This window comes from Perca flavescens, chromosome 23 (assembly GCF_004354835.1).
Source record: "Perca flavescens isolate YP-PL-M2 chromosome 23, PFLA_1.0, whole genome shotgun sequence".
Lineage (NCBI taxonomy): Eukaryota > Metazoa > Chordata > Actinopteri > Perciformes > Percidae > Perca > Perca flavescens.
Window position 1 is genome coordinate 13,011,037 of NC_041353.1, and position 24,605 is coordinate 13,035,641.

At 39.1% G+C, this 24,605-nt stretch overlaps 1 protein-coding gene across 3 annotated transcripts in view; it reads left to right on the top strand.

Annotated features, from left to right (window-relative positions):
• LOC114550210 (ELKS/Rab6-interacting/CAST family member 1) overlaps positions 1-24,605 on the top strand; it is a 121,388-nt gene that overhangs the window by 14,649 nt on the left and 82,134 nt on the right. For 2 of the 3 annotated variants that reach the window (XM_028570825.1, XM_028570826.1), the window contains exons 5-12: positions 11,596-11,852; positions 11,961-12,132; positions 15,005-15,079; positions 16,468-16,623; positions 17,803-17,895; positions 18,941-19,108; positions 19,301-19,468; positions 22,896-23,033. In XM_028570825.1, the coding sequence (XP_028426626.1) occupies positions 11,596-11,852; positions 11,961-12,132; positions 15,005-15,079; positions 16,468-16,623; positions 17,803-17,895; positions 18,941-19,108; positions 19,301-19,468; positions 22,896-23,033 (1,227 nt within the window). The remainder of the gene's footprint in view (positions 1-11,595; positions 11,853-11,960; positions 12,133-15,004; positions 15,080-16,467; positions 16,624-17,802; positions 17,896-18,940; positions 19,109-19,300; positions 19,469-22,895; positions 23,034-24,605) is intronic. The other variant, XM_028570828.1, reaches the window with a different exon arrangement.

Consider the following 24,605-nt stretch of genomic DNA (forward strand, 5'->3'; position numbering starts at 1 on the left):
AATTTCTTTCCTGTCATATTTTTTACATTGTGTCACCATTGATTAACACTGGTATAACAGAAATTCCTTCTTTCATATTTGTACTTGTTAGGCAGATCCGATAAATGATGGTATAATAATCTACAACATTGTTATACGTAAAAATGTCTTCTTGTTTGTTTAGTTATATAATAGTATATTGTATAGTTTGATACAAATATGTATATTTTATCTGGTGTGATATTTGATAGTCTGAAACATGGTGAAAGGGTGTAGCATGGACCCATTGCAATGGACCTATTACATTTTGGAGTGGATCTAAATCATGGGGCGGATACACTAAATATTTTTTACTTTTGTCAACATTGCAAGATAGGCCATTTGTGCTGCATTTACGTGGTGTTGGAATAATTGGAAAAATGAGTTCCCGACTATTTGGTTTGATACTTTTCTACTGTTGATATTCCTTACTTTGATTCGAAAAGTCTTTTAAAAAAGAAACTATTGTTAAAGCTGCATTCATTGACTTTTTGGCCACTAGGTAGCAGAACAGCCCAAAAACAAAACATTGACATACTGTATAATCACCGTTATAAAGTTCATAAGGCGATTGTGTTAGCAAACATTAGCATTCATACAGGGGAGATGCAGAGTTCTCTGTAGATTTGTCACTACAAGCGACACCTTTCACATTCAGATCCATGGTTAATATAAAAATATTGGTTAGTGCAGCGCTAAGGTTGAACTGAGCAGATTGGCTGCTTGTTAAGGCAGCGAGAGCATTGAATACAAAAATACTGTGTGATGTGACATCAGGAAAACAAGTTCAGCATGTTCATGTTTACCATCCTTCTTACTAAAAGATACCAAAGGGACCAGAGGGAAGAGGCTCCATGTTAGGATGGAGTGCTTGCTCACAGCTGTTTGGGAGAAAGTTTGTGTTTTGTTTTACATACTTACTTTCTATCTGCAGAAAAGTTGGAAAAACCCCAAAACATTGTCCTTTCTCAGTCAGATTAGATGGAAGGCTCTTTTTTGTTCCTTCCCCACTGAGCTTTAAATTCTCATTCTCTCCCTCTATACTGCCAGTCGCTTTCTCTTGTCTCTCTTCCCACATCCGCTAATTTTCTCTTAGCACGGCGTCTACTCATCGTCATCACACACTCCATCTCTTTCTCACTGCTCTCTCTACTCTGTCTCACCATTTCACTCCCACTTTCAGACTCCCCCCCCCTCTATCACAGCCCCCTGTCCTTCTCTTCCCTCTCCTCACTCTCCATCTGGGCCTGTGGAGCAGTTTTGCCACAGAACTCGATTCAGTAGAACGGACACACCCTGGTCTAATAAATCTATTGATCTGAACACAGATGCCTGCTCTATTTAGTCCTGGTCAGTGTTGTCTGTCTCCTTTGTCACATTTAGTGCACTGCCTTGCTTTGGTTTTAATTGTGCGTGTAAGTGTGTTCACCCAATGTGTTCCACCTCTTTGATCACAGCAGGTAAGTACAGTGTTTCATGCAGAAAGAAAGAAAAGCACAGAAAAAAAGAAAAAGATGAAGGAATGTCTGGAATGCTAAATGAAAGCTTTACTTTCTTTTCTTCTCTGTTAGTTTATTTCTTTCTTATACAAAAACACACCCACCTTCTGTCTCTTTTCTCTCCTATCCTCTGCACTCCTAACTATGGTGGTCAGTTTGCATTTAATAAATATACACACTCAAGCAGAAGGCGAGCAGCAGTTGAGATTCATGAATGTCACCATGACATTCAGGGTTTTTACTCCGCATTAGTGTTTCCATTCTGTTAACATACTCTCCTGAAATGAATTAATGTAACTAAGAAGAGTTTAATGCTAAAATGACACATAATGATCACAATGAGATGTAATATGCATATTGAGCAACTTAATTAAAGAGCTTTACCTAAATGAATTTAAGAATACGTTTTTGAATAGACCGTGTGCTTCTCGCTCTCTGTTCTACATGGTTTGTCCCAACACTGAATCACACCAGCTGAACAATAACCACTCTGTCTGTTTTTGGGGCTGCTAGTTGCAATCTATCATCTACTGTACTCCAGGCGAGCCATTTGACATCAAAACCGGCATGTGTGTGAGTGAGAGAGTGAGTGTGAGAGAGAGAGAGACGGAGAGAGGGAGAGAGAAACGGAGAGAGAGAGAGGGAGAGACTGCAACTATAGGTTTTGTCAGCAATGTCGTACATTTTTCAGGTGTGTTTGAGACTGTACATGAGTGTGTGTGTTTAGGTAGCATGTGTATGCGTTTATTTGGACATATGCAAATTGCTGTGTGTTTGTGTGTGTGTGTGTGAGAGAGAGAGAGGGAGAGAGAGTACTGTACCGGGAGAGAATCTGTGCCCTTGCATGTTTGTTGGCAAGCTTACTTGTGTGTCAGTACAATCAGGTTTTTTGTATACACACACACAAGTATTTGTGTGTGTATGTGTCTGTTGGCGCAAATTGCACAGTTGCATGCATATTTCTAATTGTGTATTTGCGTGTGTGTTAATGTACATACAGTATGTGCACATGGCGACAGACATGCATGCATGTCTCTGTGCATGTATTGTATAGGTCTGCTCTGTATAGCATCTACCATTTCTATTTTTATCAAGCGTGTTTTGTTTGCTTGCAACAATTTGTGCATGTTTTATGGAAATGGAAGGTACGTGGCAGCGGTATGATGTCAGAAGTTGCGCGTGTGTCGGATTAAGTGAAGCAGCCAGTGGCTGTTGTACTTGTGCTGCTGCAATGTTTTCATTCTCTTCAATTATTTAGCCTAATACTCAAGGTGCTGGTTGGGAATGAAAGTGTGTGTTTGTGTTTCTGCTATAGAGGGAAAAAACTTGTCTCCTCTATGATGATTAATGGATCTCAGTGAGATTGTTTTCAGTTTGTCAAGCTCAGTAAGATTATATTATCGTATTGGGCTATTTGTGCATAGATTTTTTTTTTTATTGCCAAAATTGTCAAAATAATATATAAAGATTTCGCCATCAGCCTAGAGGTTGTGTTTTTGTGTTTTTGTGTGTGTGTGTGTGTGTGTGTGTGTGTGTGTGTGTGTGTGTGTGTGTGTGTGTGTGTGTGTGTGTGTGAGGAGGTTAACCCAAACAGGCATGTGAGCACACCGCCGTTACACCTGGGCGGCCCTTTACCTTCAGGTCGTGAGCGGGATGATAGAGAGATGAGACAGAGAAGGAGAGATTGCCTTTACTCCCTTCTCCTTCCTTATTTATAGTCCTTTTTCTGCCTTTTTCTCTTTCTTTGCTCAGAGCAACAAAGTTAGAGAGAGACGGAGAGAAGGAGAGAAAAACTGGCACTTGAGTGTTTTTCCGCTCTATGAACATGGCAGTAAATCAGGCCTTCAGGTTAATGTGTAAATGGATGCTGCCACCAGAACTCTAATATTTTCCATGGAAATGCTGAAACCATCTGAGGCTATGTTAAATAATCACAACCAAAGTAATTTTTTCACTTGAATTATAAATAAAGAATTAACTACAGTTCTAAATTAAAGACGAAGTGTGTCACTAAAACACATACCTGTAAATATACTGTAAACACACCCATTGTGTGCTGAGTCAAACATTAGAATCACTACTCAGCACTTAATGTTATTACACCTGGATTTAAACTGAGCATCTTGCATTTCTAATTCCATTACTCCAAGCTGGCGTTGAGCTGGTTCTCATGGGTTCAGATTAGTTAGAATCCAATAGAAATGGACCGTGCCAAGAGTTTCCTCTGTGAGATTTCCATTTACTGTACAGAAGAAAAAAAATGTTACCGGAAAGAGTTTCTGTGCCAGCTGGCTGCAAAAAAGGCTTAGCCGTGTAAAACGTAGAGAGGAAGGAGGAGGAAATTAGGAAAGTGGATAAGAAGGATAGATCAAACTGGAAAGCATGGGGACAAGTGCCAGGAGGAGGGAGGAAAGGAAGAGAGATAAATGGACGGCATGGGCGAATTGAGCTGAAAACAGCAGATGAAATGTAGAGAAATGCAAAGACTGATGGATGTTGATGTGACAGGAGAGAAATGGTTGGATGAAAAGATAGAAGAGATAGATGGACTTAAAGAGAGGAGTCAGGGATGAAGAAAGAAGATAGGGAAAATAGGAAAATGTAGGAAATGAAGGATGAATAAAAGGAAAAATAAGAATAGTTGAAAATAGAAGCATCATTGTACCGATTGTCTTGTTATATTACTAGTCATTTGGTGAAAACATTAAATCTGAATTTTATTGAACTAGTGCAGTGACCGTTCAAAACGTTCCCGTTTCAATTAGATGAACGGTTGTCGAGAAAATCGAAGGACAGACAGACAGAGACTCCTTCCATTTTAGTTAGATTGAATTTGACAATATGACTGCTCGGGTTTCTTGCAAAAAAATAAATAAATGGGGATGTACTTTAAATCTCTTGGATGGGAGTTAGAGATGAGGCAGAGAAAGGGGAGAGAAAGGATTTGTTAAAAGAGAGTCAAAGAGAAAAAGCTGAACATGCACGCACACACACACACACACACACACACACACACACACACACACAAGGATTCTGCAACCATGTTGTGTATTACTCAGGAGTCACGCTTCTTTTTGTGTACACAATCACCATTATTGAACCAGGAAGCATTTAAATGGTGATCAATGTGAGTTTGAACAGCGTGCATGCCAGACAGTTTGGTTAAAAAAATTTTTTTCTAATATTCAGAATATTTAAACTATTTTGAGGCTTTGTTGAAAACCTGTATGATCGCCTGATTGGTTGTGTGTCTTGTCCTGATTTATTTTTAGCAATGCCATGTTCCCAGTTCTCAACAACTGTCTTATCTTGAGTACAATGTTCTTAAATGATGGTCCAAACTACGAAATTAGAGCCAAATTTGAATAAACCTTCATTTTCTAGCTCGGATAAATTGGTAAGTTCACATATAAAAAAAAAAAAAGAAATAAAAGAAAACAACGTTCATCTAAAGTAAGGATGTTTTTGGGTCCACTAGAGAGAGAGACAAAATACTTTTGGAACACATTCTTTTATTAGATGTTGGGTATGATGATGTTCAGACTCAGCTAGTTTAATAAAATAACCGAGTAAGAGGCGGCCTTTCCCTTTAAGTGCTGGCTGATCTTCAGTCAACAGTGGAGGGACTGAAGCTGGAGTTGGCAGATCTGAGTGTGTTTGACTGTGAGAATATGATGCAGGAAAATACAGCATGCAGGCTCAGCAAAGCCTTTCTTTGCACGATATGTTTATAAAATACAGTGACAATCATCTCTCTCTCTCTCTCTCTCTCTCTCTCTCTCTCTCTTTGCCTCATCTTCCTCCCTTTGTTGCATGCAATCTGCACCCCTTTCTATCCTCTTCTTATCAACCTACAGTATGACTCATTATTCCTCTTGTGTGTGTCTGTGTGCTCATATCAGTATGTTGTACTTGTGCGTGTCTGTGTTCATACACACATGTGCGACACTTACTGTCCTCACGTTTCAGAGTTCAAATGTCCAAACTAAAAGATAAAAAGCTCCAAAAATGATTTATTTATTGCATCTATTATCACCACATTTGAGTGTGTGTGTTTGTGTATTGTTTTTTTGTTTTTTTCACACATGAATGATCATCAGTAACAGATGGTCCTCAAACCTGTGTGTTTATTTAGTCAGGATGGAGAGATAGGTGAGGAAGAAAGAGAGAGGAATGGAGAGAAAGAGAGGGAATAAGGTAAATACAGGGGAATGATAGCGGGGGGAGAAAAAGGCAGATGGACAATGGAAGGGAGAGCGATCCATGGATTAGAAAGAGCAAGGAGATTCATGGAGAGAAGTTAACTGAGAAAGAGAGGAGGAAAAAGGAGAGGATAAAGAAGAGCCTTCTACAGTCTTATCAAACTTTAACTTTAATGCAGAGAGAGAGCGTGAGAGAGAGAGAGAGAGAGAGGGAGAAATGGCACTCTTTTTCCTCCTGTTTTTCTCTTACACAGACACAGTGCTCCTTTTACAGTGGAAAGAAATAGAGAGGAAAAAGAGATTTGAAACTGAAAGGAAAGAGGGTCCGTTTCCCTCTGTGAGTTTTCTCTCTCACTTTCTCTCCACTTTCTCTCTCTCTCAGCATGCGTATGTGTGCGTGTGGAGGCCTGTGGTAGCCATGTCTTTCCTTATAAGGAGTGGGTTTGGGAAGAGTTAGTGAGGAATGAACAGAATTACAGTGCAGTCACTCCCCCCCTCCCTGCTTTTTTTATATATATATATATATATATATATATATATATATATATATATATATATATATATATATACTAGTCTATCTGGTTAAAAGAGCTTTACATCTGTAATATGTTTCTGTTAAATATATGTGACAGATGCAATGCCTCTTCTCTTCTTGCTCTTTAACTGACCATGATGTTGCATCTCAAAGTGACTGGTTAGGGTCAACATTTCACTCCTACCTTTTCTCCCTTTCTCTCTCCTCTCTTGGCTATTTTTTTATTCATGCTCTCTCTCATGTAATCTCTTTTATCCATACTTATTGTTGTCTCCTTTTGTTTCCATATGTATACACAATCTGATACTTTTTTTCTTCTATCAGCTTGCTCTCCGTCTTTTTGGAAAATGTTTTTTTTTCCTCCTCTTCATTATGTTCTTCATCCTCCACCTTTACCCTCCAAGAAAAGAGAGAGAAAGAGAGAGAGAGAATCTGTTGTCTGATGCCTGAGTGGGTGAAACCGCTCACAGTCATTACAGCATGACCGCTGCCTCCAACATTATGTCTGCGTGTGGGCATTACCGTGCGCTCGACATGTGCACGTGTTTGTCCATCCAAGTGTGTGTATATGTGTTTCTGTCACAGTGTGTGTGTGTCTGTTTGTTGGGGGGGGGGGGTGACTCACCCGGCAAGCACAGAATAATCAAGGGATGAGACAGAGGAGTAATAACGGAGAGATGGTTAATATTGAACGACAGATGAGCAGTGGCCTGAGGGAGAGATGGCGAGCGGATGGAAAAATTGTCACCATATTCACAAACTGATCTTCTCTTCTCTTCTTAATATGAGTTGGGTTATGTAGACTGCTCATTAGGCAACAAAGGATCATTAGTTTGTTTTTCTATAGATGTCTTTTCCCTTGCAACCTAAATTCAATCATGTTCCATTGCTATGAATTAATGTTGTTTTTAGCAACAATTATTTTTCTGCTTCCAAAGATACAGGAACATACTGTATCCATTATTTTAAATTCCAACTATAATATTTTACTTGTAAACCCTCTGTTGCAGAAGCTATTCAGTTTGTGAGAAGGTCATTTTAATCCTTCTAGTGAGGTGGATTTTGTCCATGCTACTGAAAACCGGAGCTCAATTCATCCTGTTTGTCTGTAAGAAGTCACAAGCAAAACTGATTTTATATTTCAAAACAGTGTTGCAGCTTGTTTGCAAGACCTTCTGAGATTCTTCACCCACTTTAGGTTCTCCCACCAGCTTTGTGGCCATGAAGCACATCAGAAGAAGTGTGTTAAAAGTTCAAGGGGTGGAAAAAAAATGAATGCAGTACAGCTGATGGTGTTTTATTGTCATGATCAAATGGATCATTTAATGCCTCTGGGTACTTTTGTTTCGGATATCAGCTGAAGTGAAACACAGGCACAGCTGGCCACCAGCCCGAAGGCCCTCAGAGTCAGACAAAAATACAGAAGGATGCTGATGAAGCAGCTTGTTGGAGGAACTCGCCAGATCTTCTATTTGCATGTATTGATTTCATGACCAGAGTGACCACTAAAGTGGAGACTGTCGGAATGCATGTAAACTCTGGTTTGTGAGTAACCTGGTTACTTAAATGCATGTGTTTACCCCGGATATCGCAGTATATACCGTCATTATGAAATTTGAGAAGATGACTGACTGTCTTGTGCTCATAAAGTACACATAGACATGTCTTTTTAGTCCGCTGTGCTCCAGTGTGCACCTCTTGTTCATAATATTGCTAACTAGCATCATGTACACCGCTGATATGACAGAGGATTTCCAGAGACTGTTCAATTTGTTGAACATCACTGGGATCAGGACAATTTCCCATGTTGCACTTGTTTATATCAACTTGATGAATTTATACGTCAGACATCTGAAGGAAAGATTTGTCATCTTGATTTGTCTTCGTGTTTGTGTGTTTGTCACACGGTTTAGATTTATTTCTTTTTCTTGCTATTTCATCATTTATTGTGAATATATACTGAAAACTAGATGAGTGATGAGCAGGAAATAAAGTGGGAAATAATCAATACCTTATTTATTTTTTTTTTTTTTTTTGAACATTTTTATTTAAGTAAATGCACATCTTAATTGACTTTTGTTTTTTACAAACATAAAAGAACAATGGCATACTCGGCAGTATCTTACACTAAAATAAAAAAAAAAATATATATATATATATATATAACATATATAATAAGTAAGTAATCGTGAAGTGTCAATCGCTATCTAAAGTAATAATTACATTTTTTCAGCAGTATTCTTTATCTACATATTGTTGCATTAAAGAGAGAAAAAAAAAAAAATATATATATATATATATATACATACATACATACATACATATACACATATATATATACACACACACACATACATACATATAAAAGATAAAAAAAAAAAAAAAAAAAAAAAGGCAAGAGAATCCCTCTTCACTCACACCTTATTATGTCCAACCAAAATAATGAATAGCCGGGTCCCAAAGATCCTTAAACTGATCGACTTTCAAGTGAAGTTGGGCCGTGACAATACCTTATTTTTAATATAAGATTTCTTAAAATGTTTTGTTTTGCTTTGTGTGCTGTTGCACGACTCGTTTGTGTTTGTAGTCATGTGAATGTGTCCTGAATGTTTCTGAATGCATGCGTGTGTGTTTGCTTGTCTGTCTCAGTTTTGAGTGGTGACCGACCCTCTCAGTCCCCTGTGTAATCAGGAAGTGTCTGACAGGGTTAAAGGTGAAGGGGCGAAAGGCATCTCAGCAGAAACTGAGAAGTCAAACACAACTTGTATTTTGACCCTCTCTCTCTCTCATCCTCCTCTTTTAGTCCCTCCCTCTTATTTCTGCTAAAAACAATTAACATGTTGTTTTCCCTACCTCTCTGTTGTTGTTTCTTTCTTTCTTTTTTATTTCACTCCCTCTTTTCCTTCTCTCCCTCTTGTGGTGTGGCATTTGTCAGTTCTACATTCCAGCTGAATGTGTGTGGGAGGGGAGTGCTGGCACAAGCCTGTGTGTGTGTGTGTGTGTGTGAATCTGAATTCTTTATAATATTTAAACCTTTAAAATTTTGTGTGTGTTCACAATGTATTTGCTTGACTGACTTCAGCAACAAAGTTTCTTTGAGCAAGACCATTTAGGCTGTGTGTGTGTGTGTGTGTGTGTGTGTGTGTGTGTGTGTGTGTGCGCGCGCGCACGTTGTCAATGTTGATATTATTATCGATTAATCCCCTGATATTTGTTTACCATTATTGGATTATTTGCTAAGGTAAAAGGCAAAGGCAATTAATACATGAGGCGCTTCAAAGTGCTTTACAGACATTTAAACTTAAAAAAAAAAAAATTTAAGACATACAAACTAAATTAAAGTGATAAATATTAGAAGGCTGCAGGAAATAACAGGGTTTCCTTAGTTGACCCTCTGGTAATTTGTTCCATCAGTGTGTGAGGGTGTGTGTGCAGAAAAATAAGGACAAATGCCAAAAACACCCAAAAGGATTAGGTTTAATGAGATTAGATAGAGGAAAGCTGCACATTTTTAAATCTTTAATTTTTTCTTTTGATACTTAAACCAAATAAACCCAATTTAATTAGAATTGTTTTCAATTAATCTTCTGTTGATCAGCTAATAAACTTTGTATTACTATTCAAAACAAATGAGATTTTGTGCAAATTCTTGCATATTTTCATTGTATGGTGGGTCAATGTTTGAATGTCTGAGGGAGGAATCTTGTTCACATGACGGGACGGAGTGATTAAACCAGAGAGAGGGAAAGGATGCTTTCTATCACTCTGTCTGTCTGTCTGTCTGTATGTATGTCTGTCTGTCTGTCTCTCAGTCTTCAGGGAGGTCCTATAAATGTCAGAGTCAGCCGTCGACACGTGTGTGTGAAGAGCTATTTTATGAGTCAGCAGACAAACCCACTCACCCACACAAACACAGTAATAGAATAAGAAGAGGACAGGATTTTGTGTTTTATTGTAATATTCTGTACATCTGTCTCAGTGGGTATATAAAAATGAACAGACCAAATAAAGCAGGAAACACACTGCCCTGGCTGTCATGCGACATAAAGCAGAGCTACTGTATCATAAAAGACAGGTACTTTGATATAATCAAATTTTCTATTTCTGTGTCTGAAGCATGAAGTGTATTTGTGATCACTATCTTTCTTTTTCTCTTCTCCTTTCTCTTCCTTAATATCTAAGAACTGATTTTCTTTGCCTCCCCACTCATCTGTCTCTTTCCCTTTTTCTTTAATCTCGTTCTCTCCCCTGTCAATGTTGATTAATGATAAGCTGCAACGGAACGATAGCATCTCTGTCTTTTTTTTAACCTCTTAACCTTCTCTTTCATTTTTAATCTCCTGTTTACTTCAACTTTCATTCATGCACATCTCTCTAAGCACTTTGTTACCTGCATTATTTTTTATCTCTGGAAATACTCCGTGACTCGTGTGGTGGTGTCCTGGCTGTTGTTCAGGTTATGTGTGACGCATTTTACAAAAGCCTGGGGACATTATAGTGACAACACACGCACGCACACACGCACGCACTGTCTCAGGGGTAGTCATGTCACATTGTCTTTAGCCATAATGGTAGTGATACTAACCTGTCAACACACTTTTATCACACACTCATTCACTCAAGGTGACATCCTGTAGTGTATGCTGTCTCAGTCAGCCAGTCATTTACACGCACATTGCAAATGCCAGTCTTGGTCCAAGTACAAATTAATCAGACTCAGTGAATTTTAAACACACACATTGATCTATGGATCACTACAGTCAAGTGATGTTTTTTTGTATAGCTCAATATCATACAGTGCCTCTTTGGGCTTTACAGGTTTACATCAATAACCATTAGGGGTGCACCAACCTTTTTTTTCCTGATTCCGATACCTCAACTCAGGGTATCTACAGAGAACTGATCCAATACTTGGCCTTACTTTTTCCCAGATTTAAAATCTGCATAACTTACTGCATTGCATTTTTATGTAAGTTAACATAAGGCAAGGGTTTGCTGTGGCACTGAAAACCTAATACTGATCCGGCGTTATGGAGGGGTGCATCCCTACTAATGAATCCTGGCCCAAGATTTCCAAGAAGACAAGAAAAACCTCTGCCTGGGTTGTTGGGTAGTTTAATGCATTGCCTCGTACATATCCTAGTGCAATATTTTGGAAAGCCCAAAATTTCAGTTCCTGGTATAATAATGGTTAAATCGATGGCACTGATTAAAAACCATGTCAGACCTCTGCAAATGTTTTATAGTCCTGTTGTGCAATGGAACAGTGAAAATCTCCTCAGCAGTAATGATCATCTCTTACATTTATAAGTCTAAATGTGACTTTTTTCTCTACCTACAGCATTTTCAGTGCACCATCCAGGCTTTACAAGATGAGCTCAGAATCCAGCGAGATCTCAATCAACTCTTCCAGTCCGATTACTCCGAGTCCGGTCACCTCGGAAACCAGCCCATGCCCCCTCAGGAAATGACAGAAGAGAACTTCCTGCGTCTCCACAGCGAGTACGAGCGACAGATGAAAGAGCTCTTCCTCCTAAGGAAAACTGTGGAGGAAATGGAGCTGAGGATAGATACACAGAAACACACACTAACTGCCAGGTAAAGTCTGAAATATACTGTTGCATAATTCCAGGGGCGTCTTGCTGCCATTTTAGGTTGCCAAACTGTGAAGTGTAGCTTTAAATCTGTTCTTTTATTTTCTAACAGGGATGAATCCATAAAAAAGTTACTGGAAATGTTGCAGAGCAAAGGCCTGTCGTCACGGGCGACTGAGGAGGACCATGAACGAACAAGGCGACTGGCCGATGCTGAGATGACCATCCACCAACTGGAGGGCCTACTGGAGCAAAAAGACAAGGAGATGCTACAACTCAGAGAGGTGTGTGTGTGTGTGTGTGTGTGTGTGTGTGTGTGTGTGTGTGTGTGTGTGTGTGTGTGTGTGTGTGTGTGTGTGAGTGACTGGCCGGCCAAGGAGAAACAAAGTGCATTCAAGCATTCCCATATGTGTGGGCGTGTGTCTTTCGTTTACAGCCAGATGTGAGCGTGTGCAAATCCAACCATGTCATACCAAGGCAAGGCCATTGGCTGCTTTCATTCTTGGCTCATAAATCGGTTTAGATACAACACAGAGACATCAACACACACGCACACACACAAATACACAGGAATGCACACATTATCCTATTCATTCTACTTTCTCATCTCTTTTCTGGCATCTCCTTCAGTTGTTTTAAAGCTCTGTTCATCAATGCATTTGTTGTTTTATACAACAGCTCCATCTAGTGGTAAGATGGCGTTAATGGACAACGAATTATGAAAGATGGACACTCATTCATTGAACAAAATGTTTATTTTCAGTATACAAATTGCCTTTGATGCACTTTGATATATCTTTCCTGGACATTCATTTTCAGAAGCAATAACTGTTGACACTTTTTTTAGTACAAATTATTTGAAAATGTAATTAAGTTCCAAATTAATGGAATAGGGTAATACAAAGATAAAAACACAGTTTTGAGGTGTAACAGACAGGGAATAGATGAAAACAAAATGTTTATTCATCAGTGATAGATGGCTTTCATTATCCCAGGAGGGAAATTTGTTTCCACTATCTGGACCTGCTCATGTTTCATACAAATGCACACAAAAAATATGGCAGACAACAATTACAGTAGGAAAACATGCAAAATAAAAATATGTTTGTACTAACACACTAGTGTCACTAAACACAAGTGTCAGTTTGCAGGCTGATTTTTTTAACCTCATTTTGAAATACCAATACAGTATAACATTGTCTGTGTGATAATATTATTTATCTTAAGAGCCACCAGGCTGAACTGTTTCACTTACACTGAAATAAAAAAAAACCAACTGATATCAGACCAGCTCCGAATGCACCATGGGCTACAGCTGTTAGGGAGAAATACACTTAAAACACACACACACACACACACACACACACACAGAGACAGACAGAGAAATTGATGCATCGGCAGCACATGACTGAGAAAGAGAGTTTTAAAGGTTTTTTCAAAACCTAATTAGGACTGTTACAGCACATTTCCTGGCCCATATTGCTTCACATTGCATCAGTGTGTTGGACAGAGTTTCTTTTTTTGTTAGTATTTATCAACAACAGACATTGTTAAATGCAAAGCAGACAAAAACCAAAATATGATTTTGCAATATCTGGAAGTGCAGGGTTAGAGTGAAAATAAAGTAAATACATGTAGAAGTATCTATTGTACATTTGTGTTGCAGACTTCCTGCTGCACTGCTAACACTTCTTTTTTCATTTCACTAATTAACAGACCAGACCTTGTAACTTCCTGCAGCTATTTTCAAAATTCTACAAAAATGTGTCCCTATAGTGGCGATGGAGCGCACGTGCAGCAGTAAAAAGGAATTGATTACCATACAAGGGAATATCTGAGTGTATGAGAATGTGTGTGTGTGTGTGTGTGTGTGTGTGTGTGTGTGTGTGTGTTTGTGTGTGTGTGTGTGTGTGTGTGTGTGTGTGTGTGTGTGTGTGTGCATAAGCATTCATAGCATTCATACTAGCGCCTTAAGCCACCCTACTATCCCTTTCACATATGTGTTTTTGTGCTTCCTGGCCCATGCATTAGCTGTCTTTGTCAACCTCTAAGAGTGTTTTCTCCAAAGAAAAGCAGTGATGCATACGCTGTTAGTTCTCTCCTCTGCTTTCATTCCCTCCCTCTTGCGTACTCTTTCTCCCCGTCCTTTCTTTCTCTTTTTGTGCCTTTACATCTGCACACCCCCTTCTTTCTCTCCCCGTTTGCTCTCACTTCATTTGACTAGAGTTGTGATGTGCTTACAACAGATAGGATTTCGTTGCATGTAGCTCAGTAAATTAGAGTATTTAAATTGGGACTATTGGGAATTTTAGGAACAGAATGTAGTGAAGATCTTCCAAATTCTTGCAGGTTTTTTTGTTAGCAATGTATAATATTACTTTAGTGTATGGTGGCATGCTGTAGTTTGATTTTCAAACATTTGAAGCCTTAAGACTGGATTTCTTCATTTGGATGGAATTGTTTTGTTTAATTAGGACTTTTTGAGATTCTAAGCCATTTTAGATTGAATTTGAACCGGAAGGCTTCAAAGCTGGGGGCTAATTTATTGAATTAGCATCATTTCATGCTGTCAGATTTGATCAGTTATTCCCATTTGAGGCGGAAATGGTGTGAGCTTAGTTAGTAGCGTTCCTCACAGGAAGGATGTGGGATGGAAGGATCGACCCAAGGAGGCTAAAAGCCACCGCCTCTGCGAGAGGGAAACATCTCATTCCCGCCTCCCCCTCCATCCCCATCTCTCCCTCTTTTCCAGTTTCTCCCTCCATCCCTATTCCACCTCCTTTCCACGTGTCTCCCTGCTTTCAACCCTCTCCTCCTTATTCCCCCTCACGCCATCACCAACTGTATTCCTCTCCCTCCTTCCCCGCACCTTCTCCTCGTTCCCATCGCCACTCCATGCATCCCGTCATCCTCCCCTCCTCCTGTCCTCCCCACTATCCCTCTTTCCTTGTGGCCTCCTCCGTCCATCCCTCCCTCCAGCACTCTCCGTCCTTCCCTGCTCCCGCTCCACGGCCTACACCGGCCATTCAACCCTCCCTCCATCCTTCGCCATCAGTCGCCTTCTGTCCTGGCCCTCGACCTTCTCCTCCCTCACTCCATCCCTCTATGTCTCCCTCTCTGCCGTCCGCTGACCATCGTGCTGTCTGTGTCTCTCAGGAGCTGCACAGGAGATACGAAGCAGCTCCAGAATCAACAAAGACCAAGGCTTTGCAGACCGTCATCGAAATGAAGGTAAACATGCGTTGTTGATTATTTCATGTAAATCAGCCGATATGTCGTTATCAGATTTTTTTTTAAACCCCCAAATATTGATATCAGGTATCACCCTCAAAAATCCAGTATCTGTCAGCTATATTTATTATCAATCAGTGTAACATACTGTTGTTCTTTTATGCATCATGATACATAACCTAAAGTTAACACCATAACACGGAGTCAGAATGATTTCATTTGAAAACATCAACCTGAAAGTTTTTATTTTATATGCATATGGAAAAAAATAATTCTGTACATTTAATCATATATATAATAATTTTTACAATATTATTTTATATTTTCTATATATATAGTAGAGAGTCTTCTGATAGAATATTAATTATATATATATATATATATATATATATATATATTATAATAATTAATTCATATTTTTTTTCAGTATTGCCTAGCCCAAAGTGGGAAAAACCCAGTAGAAATGATCTGAAATTATAGCAACCTGCTTGTTGCACAATTATCTTTGGTTATTAAAATGCCTGTGTACTCTTTCTTTGTATCATAAAGCCTTAGTTCTCCTTTCCCAAAGTCTGTTACACTTCCCCTTGACCCTGCATGAATATGGTCATATCATGCATGTTTTCTTGCTTTCATTAGTTATTTGTGTAGATGGATTGCCTTTGATGTCCAGCTTCAGTGTGTCCACAGTCTGTTGCAAATATGCTTTTTAGAAATGTAAACAAACCCACAAATATGTTTTTTTAATGCCATTTCATTTAACTATATTTTCGATACCCCACGCTAGAGTATGGAGAATAGGAATTTCCTAACTCTACCAAAAACTATTAGCAAAACTCCTGAAATATCTCTAATTGCTCCCTCTGGTGGAGGCACAGATTTTCAAACTTGCAAAGTTGACAGTACAGTATTAACAGAAAATGTTTCTGGCTGCCTCCTAAATGTGTCCAGTATAAGAGATCAGACAGGACAAATCTGACAAATTAAAGGCTATACTTAAAGGATCGAAAGTTGCATAATGCAGACATGTTCACATCAGTACAGTTATTGCTCATTGTCAGCTACGTCATATTGGTCATGTTTACACTGCATCTCCAAACCCGCTAGTTTAGGTATTGCAAAAACTAAAGATCAAGGTTGTGAATTCTGTTAGTAACTCAGTATTAGCCATGCTCGCCATCAAAAGCATGTATGTTCCATTCCTCAATCCCATAATCCATCTGATGTTACCTTTCATATGGACTTTCTTTGATTAACTTTCCAGCTCTGCTCATCTGTCAGAATTACCAAAAGGAATCTATTCATTAAATGATCATATTTATGGTTTTGGTACAGTAAATCCCACCTGGTCTTTTCCCTTTAACATGAGCATGTTGATGTCCTGCCAGGATGCAAAGATCAGCTCTATGGAGCGCGGCCTGAGAGAGCTGGAGGAGGAGGTGAACATGCTCAAGTCCAATGGAGCTCTGAGCAGTGAGGAGAGGGAGGAGGAGATCAAACAGATGGAGGTCTACAGATCTCACTCCAAGTTCATGAAAAACAAGGTGACAGATTCACACACACACAGCATTTTTTTTCTTTTCGTGTTTTGTAAGATTGCAGGATTTTGCATGCTGGGAAATAACTCGACTTCTTTTCACTTGACGGATACAACTTAAGTGTCAGCAACTGAAAGAGTTTCTGTGGGAGCCACGCTCATTAAAACAAACCAGTACTTCTGTCACGTAGGGATACGAGACAGTTTGGGATTTCAGTCGATTTCTTTGCTTCTTTTGCTTGTTTGAGTTATATAGTGTTTGTTTTTGTCTCTAGTGGTTTTTGTGGAAGGAAGTAATGTACACCTTTTTACAGTACCTTTTCTTTCTGTGATTATATCATTGTTAGCATGCATTGGTCGTCTATAGTAATGCATTCCATGTTTTACATCCTTGTTTTAAAAAGAATTAATAAATACAGACACCATAAGCATGTTTGCAGTCTTAAAATGTATTTAACACCAGGGGTCATCAACCACAACCTTCCAGGGGATTTGTTAGTCACGAGAAACTATGAACCAAGATAACTATTCGCTGGCTCATGTGAGATCCCTTCAATGGACAAGCAAGTGTAAAACAATATTCGGCCTGTTTATGAGTGCATAAGGAAGCCATTGAAACCATTGAGAGGGGTGTTTGATGGTGGTCTGATTGAAACTACAGTATCAATATCCTAGATATTGAGTTTGGGTAAGGATTACGTTATTTTAAGTCATTGTCAATAAAATCATGTACCAGGATATGATTGTATGGTAGATTTTTTTTTCTCCCTTTTTTTCTATATCCTCAAGTTTTAATGGATGTTAATGTGAGAAAACCTGTTCCATGACTCTTGGGCGCTGGAAACCTAAGACAATCAAGAAATTCAGGGCCGTCCATTAAAAAACTTTATTCTCACAGTAATATTTATTCGTAAATACCTTTTTTTTGCAGGCACTTTTCAGTTGACAGCTTATATGATGTCTGAGAACCTAGAGTGTGTTAGGTTTTCATACATCAATTTATTCATGGCCCTCCATGTCCCAAAGTTTGACATGGGCATTACAACTGTACTGCTCACTGACACACAGGATGTACAGATGGTGGGTTTCATGCATTATTTCAGCATGTGCTGTTGGTGGTCAGAGTGATCTGTGAATGTGGCGGCTGATTTGTTGTGGTCATGGTGACGCCCTCCTCTTCTGCCAGGTTGAGCAGCTGAAGGAAGAGCTATCTCAAAGCCAATCAGAGAAGGACGAGCTAAAGCAACGAGCCAATGAGCTCCAGCGGGAGGTGTCTGCAGTAAGAGACACACCTCTGTGTCTTTTTGCTCTTTCTTTCTTTCTTAGTTTCTTTACATCTCTTTCTGTCTCCCAGGTTGACTGCTTTATGGCTGCAGCTTGAGTAGATTCTCAGTAGCATCCCAGTAGTATGACTGTGTTTTCAGACAGCAGCAAGCAATTATAACTCTAAACCACTTTCATTTTGTGTGCTATGTTGTTCATTTGAACGGGTTAGGATGTCTTTACTTCCCATTCTGTCTATGACCAATGGCTGTTGACAGTAATAGTTGTTTCAAGCAGTCTGAACTGTACAATTACAGACTTCAAGTTGAGAATGCAGTTGTGCTGAGCTACAGTATGCCTATCTCTAACCTGCTTCTCTTTCTTCTTGCATGAGGTTTCTCTCAACTAGTGGCTTGAATTAGTTAATTTTCCTGTGTGGTTTGGGTCCATTCATTTAATGTCATGTTAAATTCACTCCCAATCACCTAATTGAGATGCCATACTAGTATAAAGAAATGATACTTGATAAAAGAAAAAATGGGTGATAAATTAGATACAGATATTTTTTCCTTTTACTAAAAAGTCCTAAAGATGTCTTGATTATATTTAATCAAACTCACAGCTTCTTGAGCCTAAACTGACACAGTAGCTCTTGTAGGAGGCCGCTCACAAGTATTAGTACCATAAAACGAGTGCCTGTACTTTTAGATTTGTATTACATTTAATGTGGATAAGGAGAGCTTATTATAGCTCCTCTCTTTGAAGAAGTATATCAGTATGTGCCCTTGAGCAAGGCACTGAACCCCAAATTGGTAAAAAATAAAATAAAAAAATATCCCATCACCTGTTAATTTTTCCACAAATTTCTACTTTTTCATTTGGTCTTCCACAATAGAGTTATAAGTAAAACCTTAACATGCACCTTAGAAGAAGTGCTCAGATAGTAAAACTTGTAGCGGATTTTAATATAGCATGTAATCCTCTTTAGTACACACTCTAACTGGGTCTTCTTTCTTTCTTTCTCCCCCCTCTGTCTTCACGTCGTGTGGTGTGTTACTCAGATGGAACAGGCAAAGCAGGATCTGAGTCGTAAGGACAGCGAGCTGTTGGCTTTCAGGACCAAACTGGAGACTTTGAACAATCAGTTTTCTGACAGTAAACAACACGTGGACGTCCTCAAGGAGTCACTCACTGCCAAGGAACAGAGAGCCGCTATACTGCAGACTGAGGTACAGTTCCTCTGCTACTAGTAGTTGTTGCTGTATGTAACGGTACTATTTCTTATCACAAGAAAATTTGGTTTGTAAACATGCTTTTACTAGTGACTTTTTAATTAAGTGTGTGTGTGTGTGTGTGTGTGTGTGTGTGTGTGTGTGTGTGTGTGTGTGTGTGTGTGTGTGTGTGTGTGCGCACGCGCACAGGTGGATGCGCTGCGTCTCCGTCTAGAGGAAAAAGAATCTCTCCTCGCAAAAAAGAGTCAGCAGATATCAGAGCTGACAGAGGAGAAAAGCACTCAGCACGGAGAGATCAGCGACCTCAAAGACATGCTGGACGTCAAGGAACGCAAGGTTAACGTTCTGCAGAAGAAGGTAAGAAAAAACCAAGTACTTTGTTGATTTCCAATTCAAAGTATTTGGTGGGACATAATGCGAAGTTAAAATCTTTGTGATCTTGTTAAATGTTAGGAGCTAAGCAGTCATTGATGTGTTGTTGTTGTTGTTGTTGTTGTTGTTTTTGTTGCACTTCACTTTTTACAGATTAAACCGGTGTCACTGCCACTGAAATCGTAAAACCCATCACTTTCTATTCAGTAGATTTATTTCTCCTTGAAAGATTTTGAGAACAGCAAAAACTTTAACAGACTGAGTAGAAACAGTGATGAATAGAAAGAGGTTAAAATAGCTTTTACTTAAATAAAAATGTTTGGATGATAATTATTGCCTAAAGCTGTTTTGAAAAATGATTGATGATACACATGGAGACGCACGCAGTTCACTCTTTCATTGAAATCTGCATACAAGAATATGATGTTGTCATGTAATACTACAACCACTAGATGGGGCTGTAAGACAGTGTGTATTTTTGGTGCTGAACCAGACAGTCAGGTGAGCAGACAGACAAAAGGACACACACACACACACACACACACACACACACACACACACACACATAGACAGGCACATATACAGGCAGCCAGAGTTACAGGTGCTTTCTGTATTTGATCACTTTTCAATGAGTTTTTATGTAATAATAATAAATTGAATTTGTATAGTGCTTTTCAAGGACTCAAAGTCACTTGATGTGTGTATCTCTATGGTAATGCTGTCAGTTAGATGGATGTTTTCAGGTGTGACCCTCTTACTTTGCTGTCTGGCATGCACACACACACACACACACACACACACAAACCGACATACACACTCACTATTTTTGGATGGATTTGTAAATGAAGGGTAAGGAAGGGTTCAGACAATTTTTCCGACGGTAACATCCAACAAATTAAGTGTAAACATGACGGAAAATCCAGTATACAGTTGAATTCTACCATTACAAGCCTTTTGCTTTAAAAAAAAAACTCCCTTCCCCTTTTCTTCCTCCTGTCCCAGCTGTTGTCACTTGGAAAAATGGAGAGTGTGAGCGGATAATTGATAGAGACAATCAAGCAGACAGACATAAAGCAGGACAGGGAGGGGGAGGAGAGAGACAGAGTGTGTTTGAAATCAGATGCATACTAATGAGTTTCTCCTGTTCAATAAATGATGACCTCTGCTGCCTTCAAATAGAATACATTCTAGTGTCTGAGAGGGAGCCAGAGATGCTGCTGACTCCTCCTTTATCTAATCTGCACTTATGATTTCCTCATTTCTTTTTTTTTTTTGCATGTGGAAAAACTAAAAATAGCTTGCTTTCTTCTTCTTCTTCTTCTCCTCCTCATCCTCCTACTCCTTCTCCATCTTTCCCTCCTTATGTTTCTTACCTGTCATTATATGTTAGTCATGGGGGAAATTACCATGAGAGCATAGAATTATTTCTTCTGATCTCTCATCATCCTGTTCTCTTTGTTGTTAATGTAATTTTCTGTTATATGAGAGGAACATCATGACAACGACGAAGAGAATCGTCAGCCGGTTATTGTCATTCCCATTCATTGTCACAGGCGATTTTGGGAATAAAAAAGGACAAGACAGGCAAATCGTGTGTGTGTGTGTGTGTGTGTGTGTGTGTGTGTGTGTGTGTGTGTGTGTGTGTGTGTGTGTGTGTGTGTGTGTGTGTGTGTGCGTGCGTGCGCGCGTGTGTGTGAGAGGGAGGAGGTGTCAATCAAGCTGTCAGGTGAACAGTTGATTAATGAGGTCCTGGAAGTGTTTTACTGTATGAACACACACACCTAAGATCTTCGTGGTACTGTAAATGTGTGTGTTTCATCTGCAGTGGAGTCAAAGGTTGCATACCAATCGGACTTTCTATTTTTTTTGTGACGGGTTGTCAATCACTTGATTTCCTTCTTTCTCTGGTAAAGCAAAAGAAAGACAGGAAGAGAGGGAGAGTGACATTTTGTAATTTTCCCAACCAACGTCACTCTTAACAGCACATTATATATGCTTTCCATCCCTCTCTTTTCTCCTCAATTTGTTATTTCTGCGCTGCTTAAACATTTTGTTCATCCATTATAAATACCACAACGTTCACATAGCTCCTTATCTTTGTCTGTGATCACACATTAACATATACAGTACATGCGCACACACACACACACACACACACACACACACACTTCGGTTATTTCTGCTGAATTTGTGTTTTAACAGAAAATTAATCTGCTACCAAATCACTGTGAGAGGAAACAGGAGGAGGCAGGGAGAAACGGAGAAAGGGGTGGCAATGAAGAGAGTGTGTATTTGGAGTAAGAGTTAAAGGTAGCAAAGCTCAGCGAGAAAGTTTGTCTTTGACAGCACAGCACCTCTCCGCCTTTTTCATATGTTGAAAATCTCCAGATGGTATCACATTCCACCCCATTTACAAGAAATCATACAATTTATTCAAGACGGTGTTGTAGGCAGAGACCTTTGTGTTTGTTTTTAACCAAAAGATTAATAAATACAATTTTAAGTTGGTGTGAACGGGAAACAGGTGAGAAATGGAGGGAATGTGGGAGGTGTGTGTATGTGTATTGACTGTCAGAGATACACACTGACTTACACTAATGGGTAGGAAAAGGGCAATTTCATCCGTTAGGTGTGCCATAGTTTTTTGGATTTGTTGCAAAATGCGAAGCCAACAAGTTATATGCAATAAGTAATGAACACAAAGTTGCCCATAAATCCAATCACATCAAAAGGTTTTATTATTTTTTTTATAATGACACTGACAAAAATGCGTATGATTTTATTAGATCGTCAGATTTGTTTCAACTTGATTCAGTCTAAATGGTTGTTGATGATACATTTTTTTTATGAAGACACCTCAAATAAATAATCCAAGGCATCATTATTTGTTATTAATAAGTAGAGCCTGGCCAGGCCTATATTATGAGACACGTTTTGCTTATTATAATATAATTGGTATCTGCATATCCAGGATTGAAAGAAACATGACATTGCAGTTGCAGAAGAGTTTCAAAGGAATAACAAAACAAGAACATTAAAAAGAATTGCAAAAACTCAGTTAATGTTTATAATACACGCTTGCCCATATCACATACCACATCATTTAATATTTAGTGTAGTTTATAACAGTTTTAGTTTTATAGGCCGCAGTTTTGTATCTTTGAGTCTTGTGTTGTTGTTTATTAAAACTAATTTAATTTGTGTTTAAAAATTGCCGTTATATTTGCCGTTCTTCTGTAGAAAATTATTATCGTCTGGGCTCTGGTAACAGTAAAAGCAGTTACCGCAGGGATTTATTTTGGCCAAGTTGTAGAGCTGATACACTTGCCAACAGAATATGATTCTTTGCTAAATAAGTAATTTGTGCATCAAAAACAATGACATGAGTTTTTATCTCCTTTTCTCTCTGCAGATAGAGAACCTCCAGGATCAACTGAGGGATAAAGAGAAACAGCTGGGCGGACTGAAAGACAGAGTCAAGTCTTTACAGACGGACACCTCGAACACCGACACAGCACTGGGAACACTGGAGGAGGCTCTGGCTGAGAAGGTACACACACACACACACACAGACACAAACGCTGGTCAACCTCAGGTCAACTCCCGAGCAAAGTCACATTAATAAAATCACTATGAGCAAAACAGCCGACCACCCACACAATGACCAAATGACTCTGGATAAATGGAAATGAACCAATAATCACATTGGCTGTTTCATTATTAAATCATCCAGGGCCTGCGTTAATAAAACATTAGGAACCGTCCAACATGCGGTTACATTACTTGGACCGATGGGAATAGAACCAACAACCACACTGTCGCTGTCTGGGTGTAAACATTCAGGTGCCACAGCCATTAAACAGCCCAGAACCACCTGAGCATGGGAACTGAACCCTCAACCGCTCGTTCCATGATCTGTTATTCTGCACTCAGGACTCAACCCTGATTCTGGGAAACGCACCAGTGACACTTACACCAGCAAACCACTTTAAAGTGTTTGATGAGAATATATTTTTATACTGTAATGCGTGATTATGTTACCCACTCCATCACCTTCACACACACACACACACACACACACACAGGAAACAGGGCTATTAATTGTCCACTGACTAATATTCAGGGTGTCAGCTAGACGTGTGAGTGTTGGCAGGTGGAGGTGTCCGACGACTCTAACTTTACTCAAGCGACTTTCACAAGCTTTTTTTCCATTTATTTTCATTGTTTTGGTGCCTTTGGATGTCTTTCCTTTCTTTTCCATTTTTCCATCTTTCCATCCGCCTCTTGCTTTCTTTATTATATTACTCCTTTTCTCTGTCACACACACATTGTTCCCTGTTAAGTGTTTTTACCCTGTGTCATACTTTGTTTCCTGCTTTCTTATAGTTTATTACTCAATTTTGTCTTTGCATACATTAAAAATGACCCTTACTTTGTTTATATAGCTGAATATCGAAAATTCACAATCACCTGTTGAGTGTGTTATACTTGTGAGGACCATCATTGAGCTCTGGGAAATTGTGATGGGTGTTTTACACTATTTTTTATGTTTCAAAGACCAAACAATAATTTTTAATTAAGGAAAAAATTGATTATTCAAAATGATTAGTTTTAACCATAACCCTAAATTAAGTCTTAACCCTGAAACAGCTTTTTAGAGAAGTGAGGACCGTCCAAAATATCCTCACTTTCCAGAAAAAAATTTCACTCTCAAGGCTGAAAACTTGAATCGGCCCTCACAAAGATAGAACTGCAGTACAGTAACACTGACACACACAAAGCTCAGCCAGATTACACTCTTTGGGCTTTTGTGCGCTGCTTTTGTGTGTGTGAACCTTTATACTTTAGCTTGAACTGCGTTGTTCTATAGCTGGAGAACATCTATAGTGTTTTAGTGGTTGTGAATATTACATCTTGTGCCAGAACGTATTACGTGTCTAAAATCACTGTTGGCTGTTAGATCCTGTCAAAGCTGCCATGTACATAAAGTTTAATGCAACTGTTATTAGTATAGAAACGTGATATTGAGTGACTGTGAATAACTGTTGGAGCGTTGACAACCTCTCTCTCTCCTCTTCCTTCCCTCCCGCGACTCTTTCTGTTCTCTATTCTTCTGCCTTCC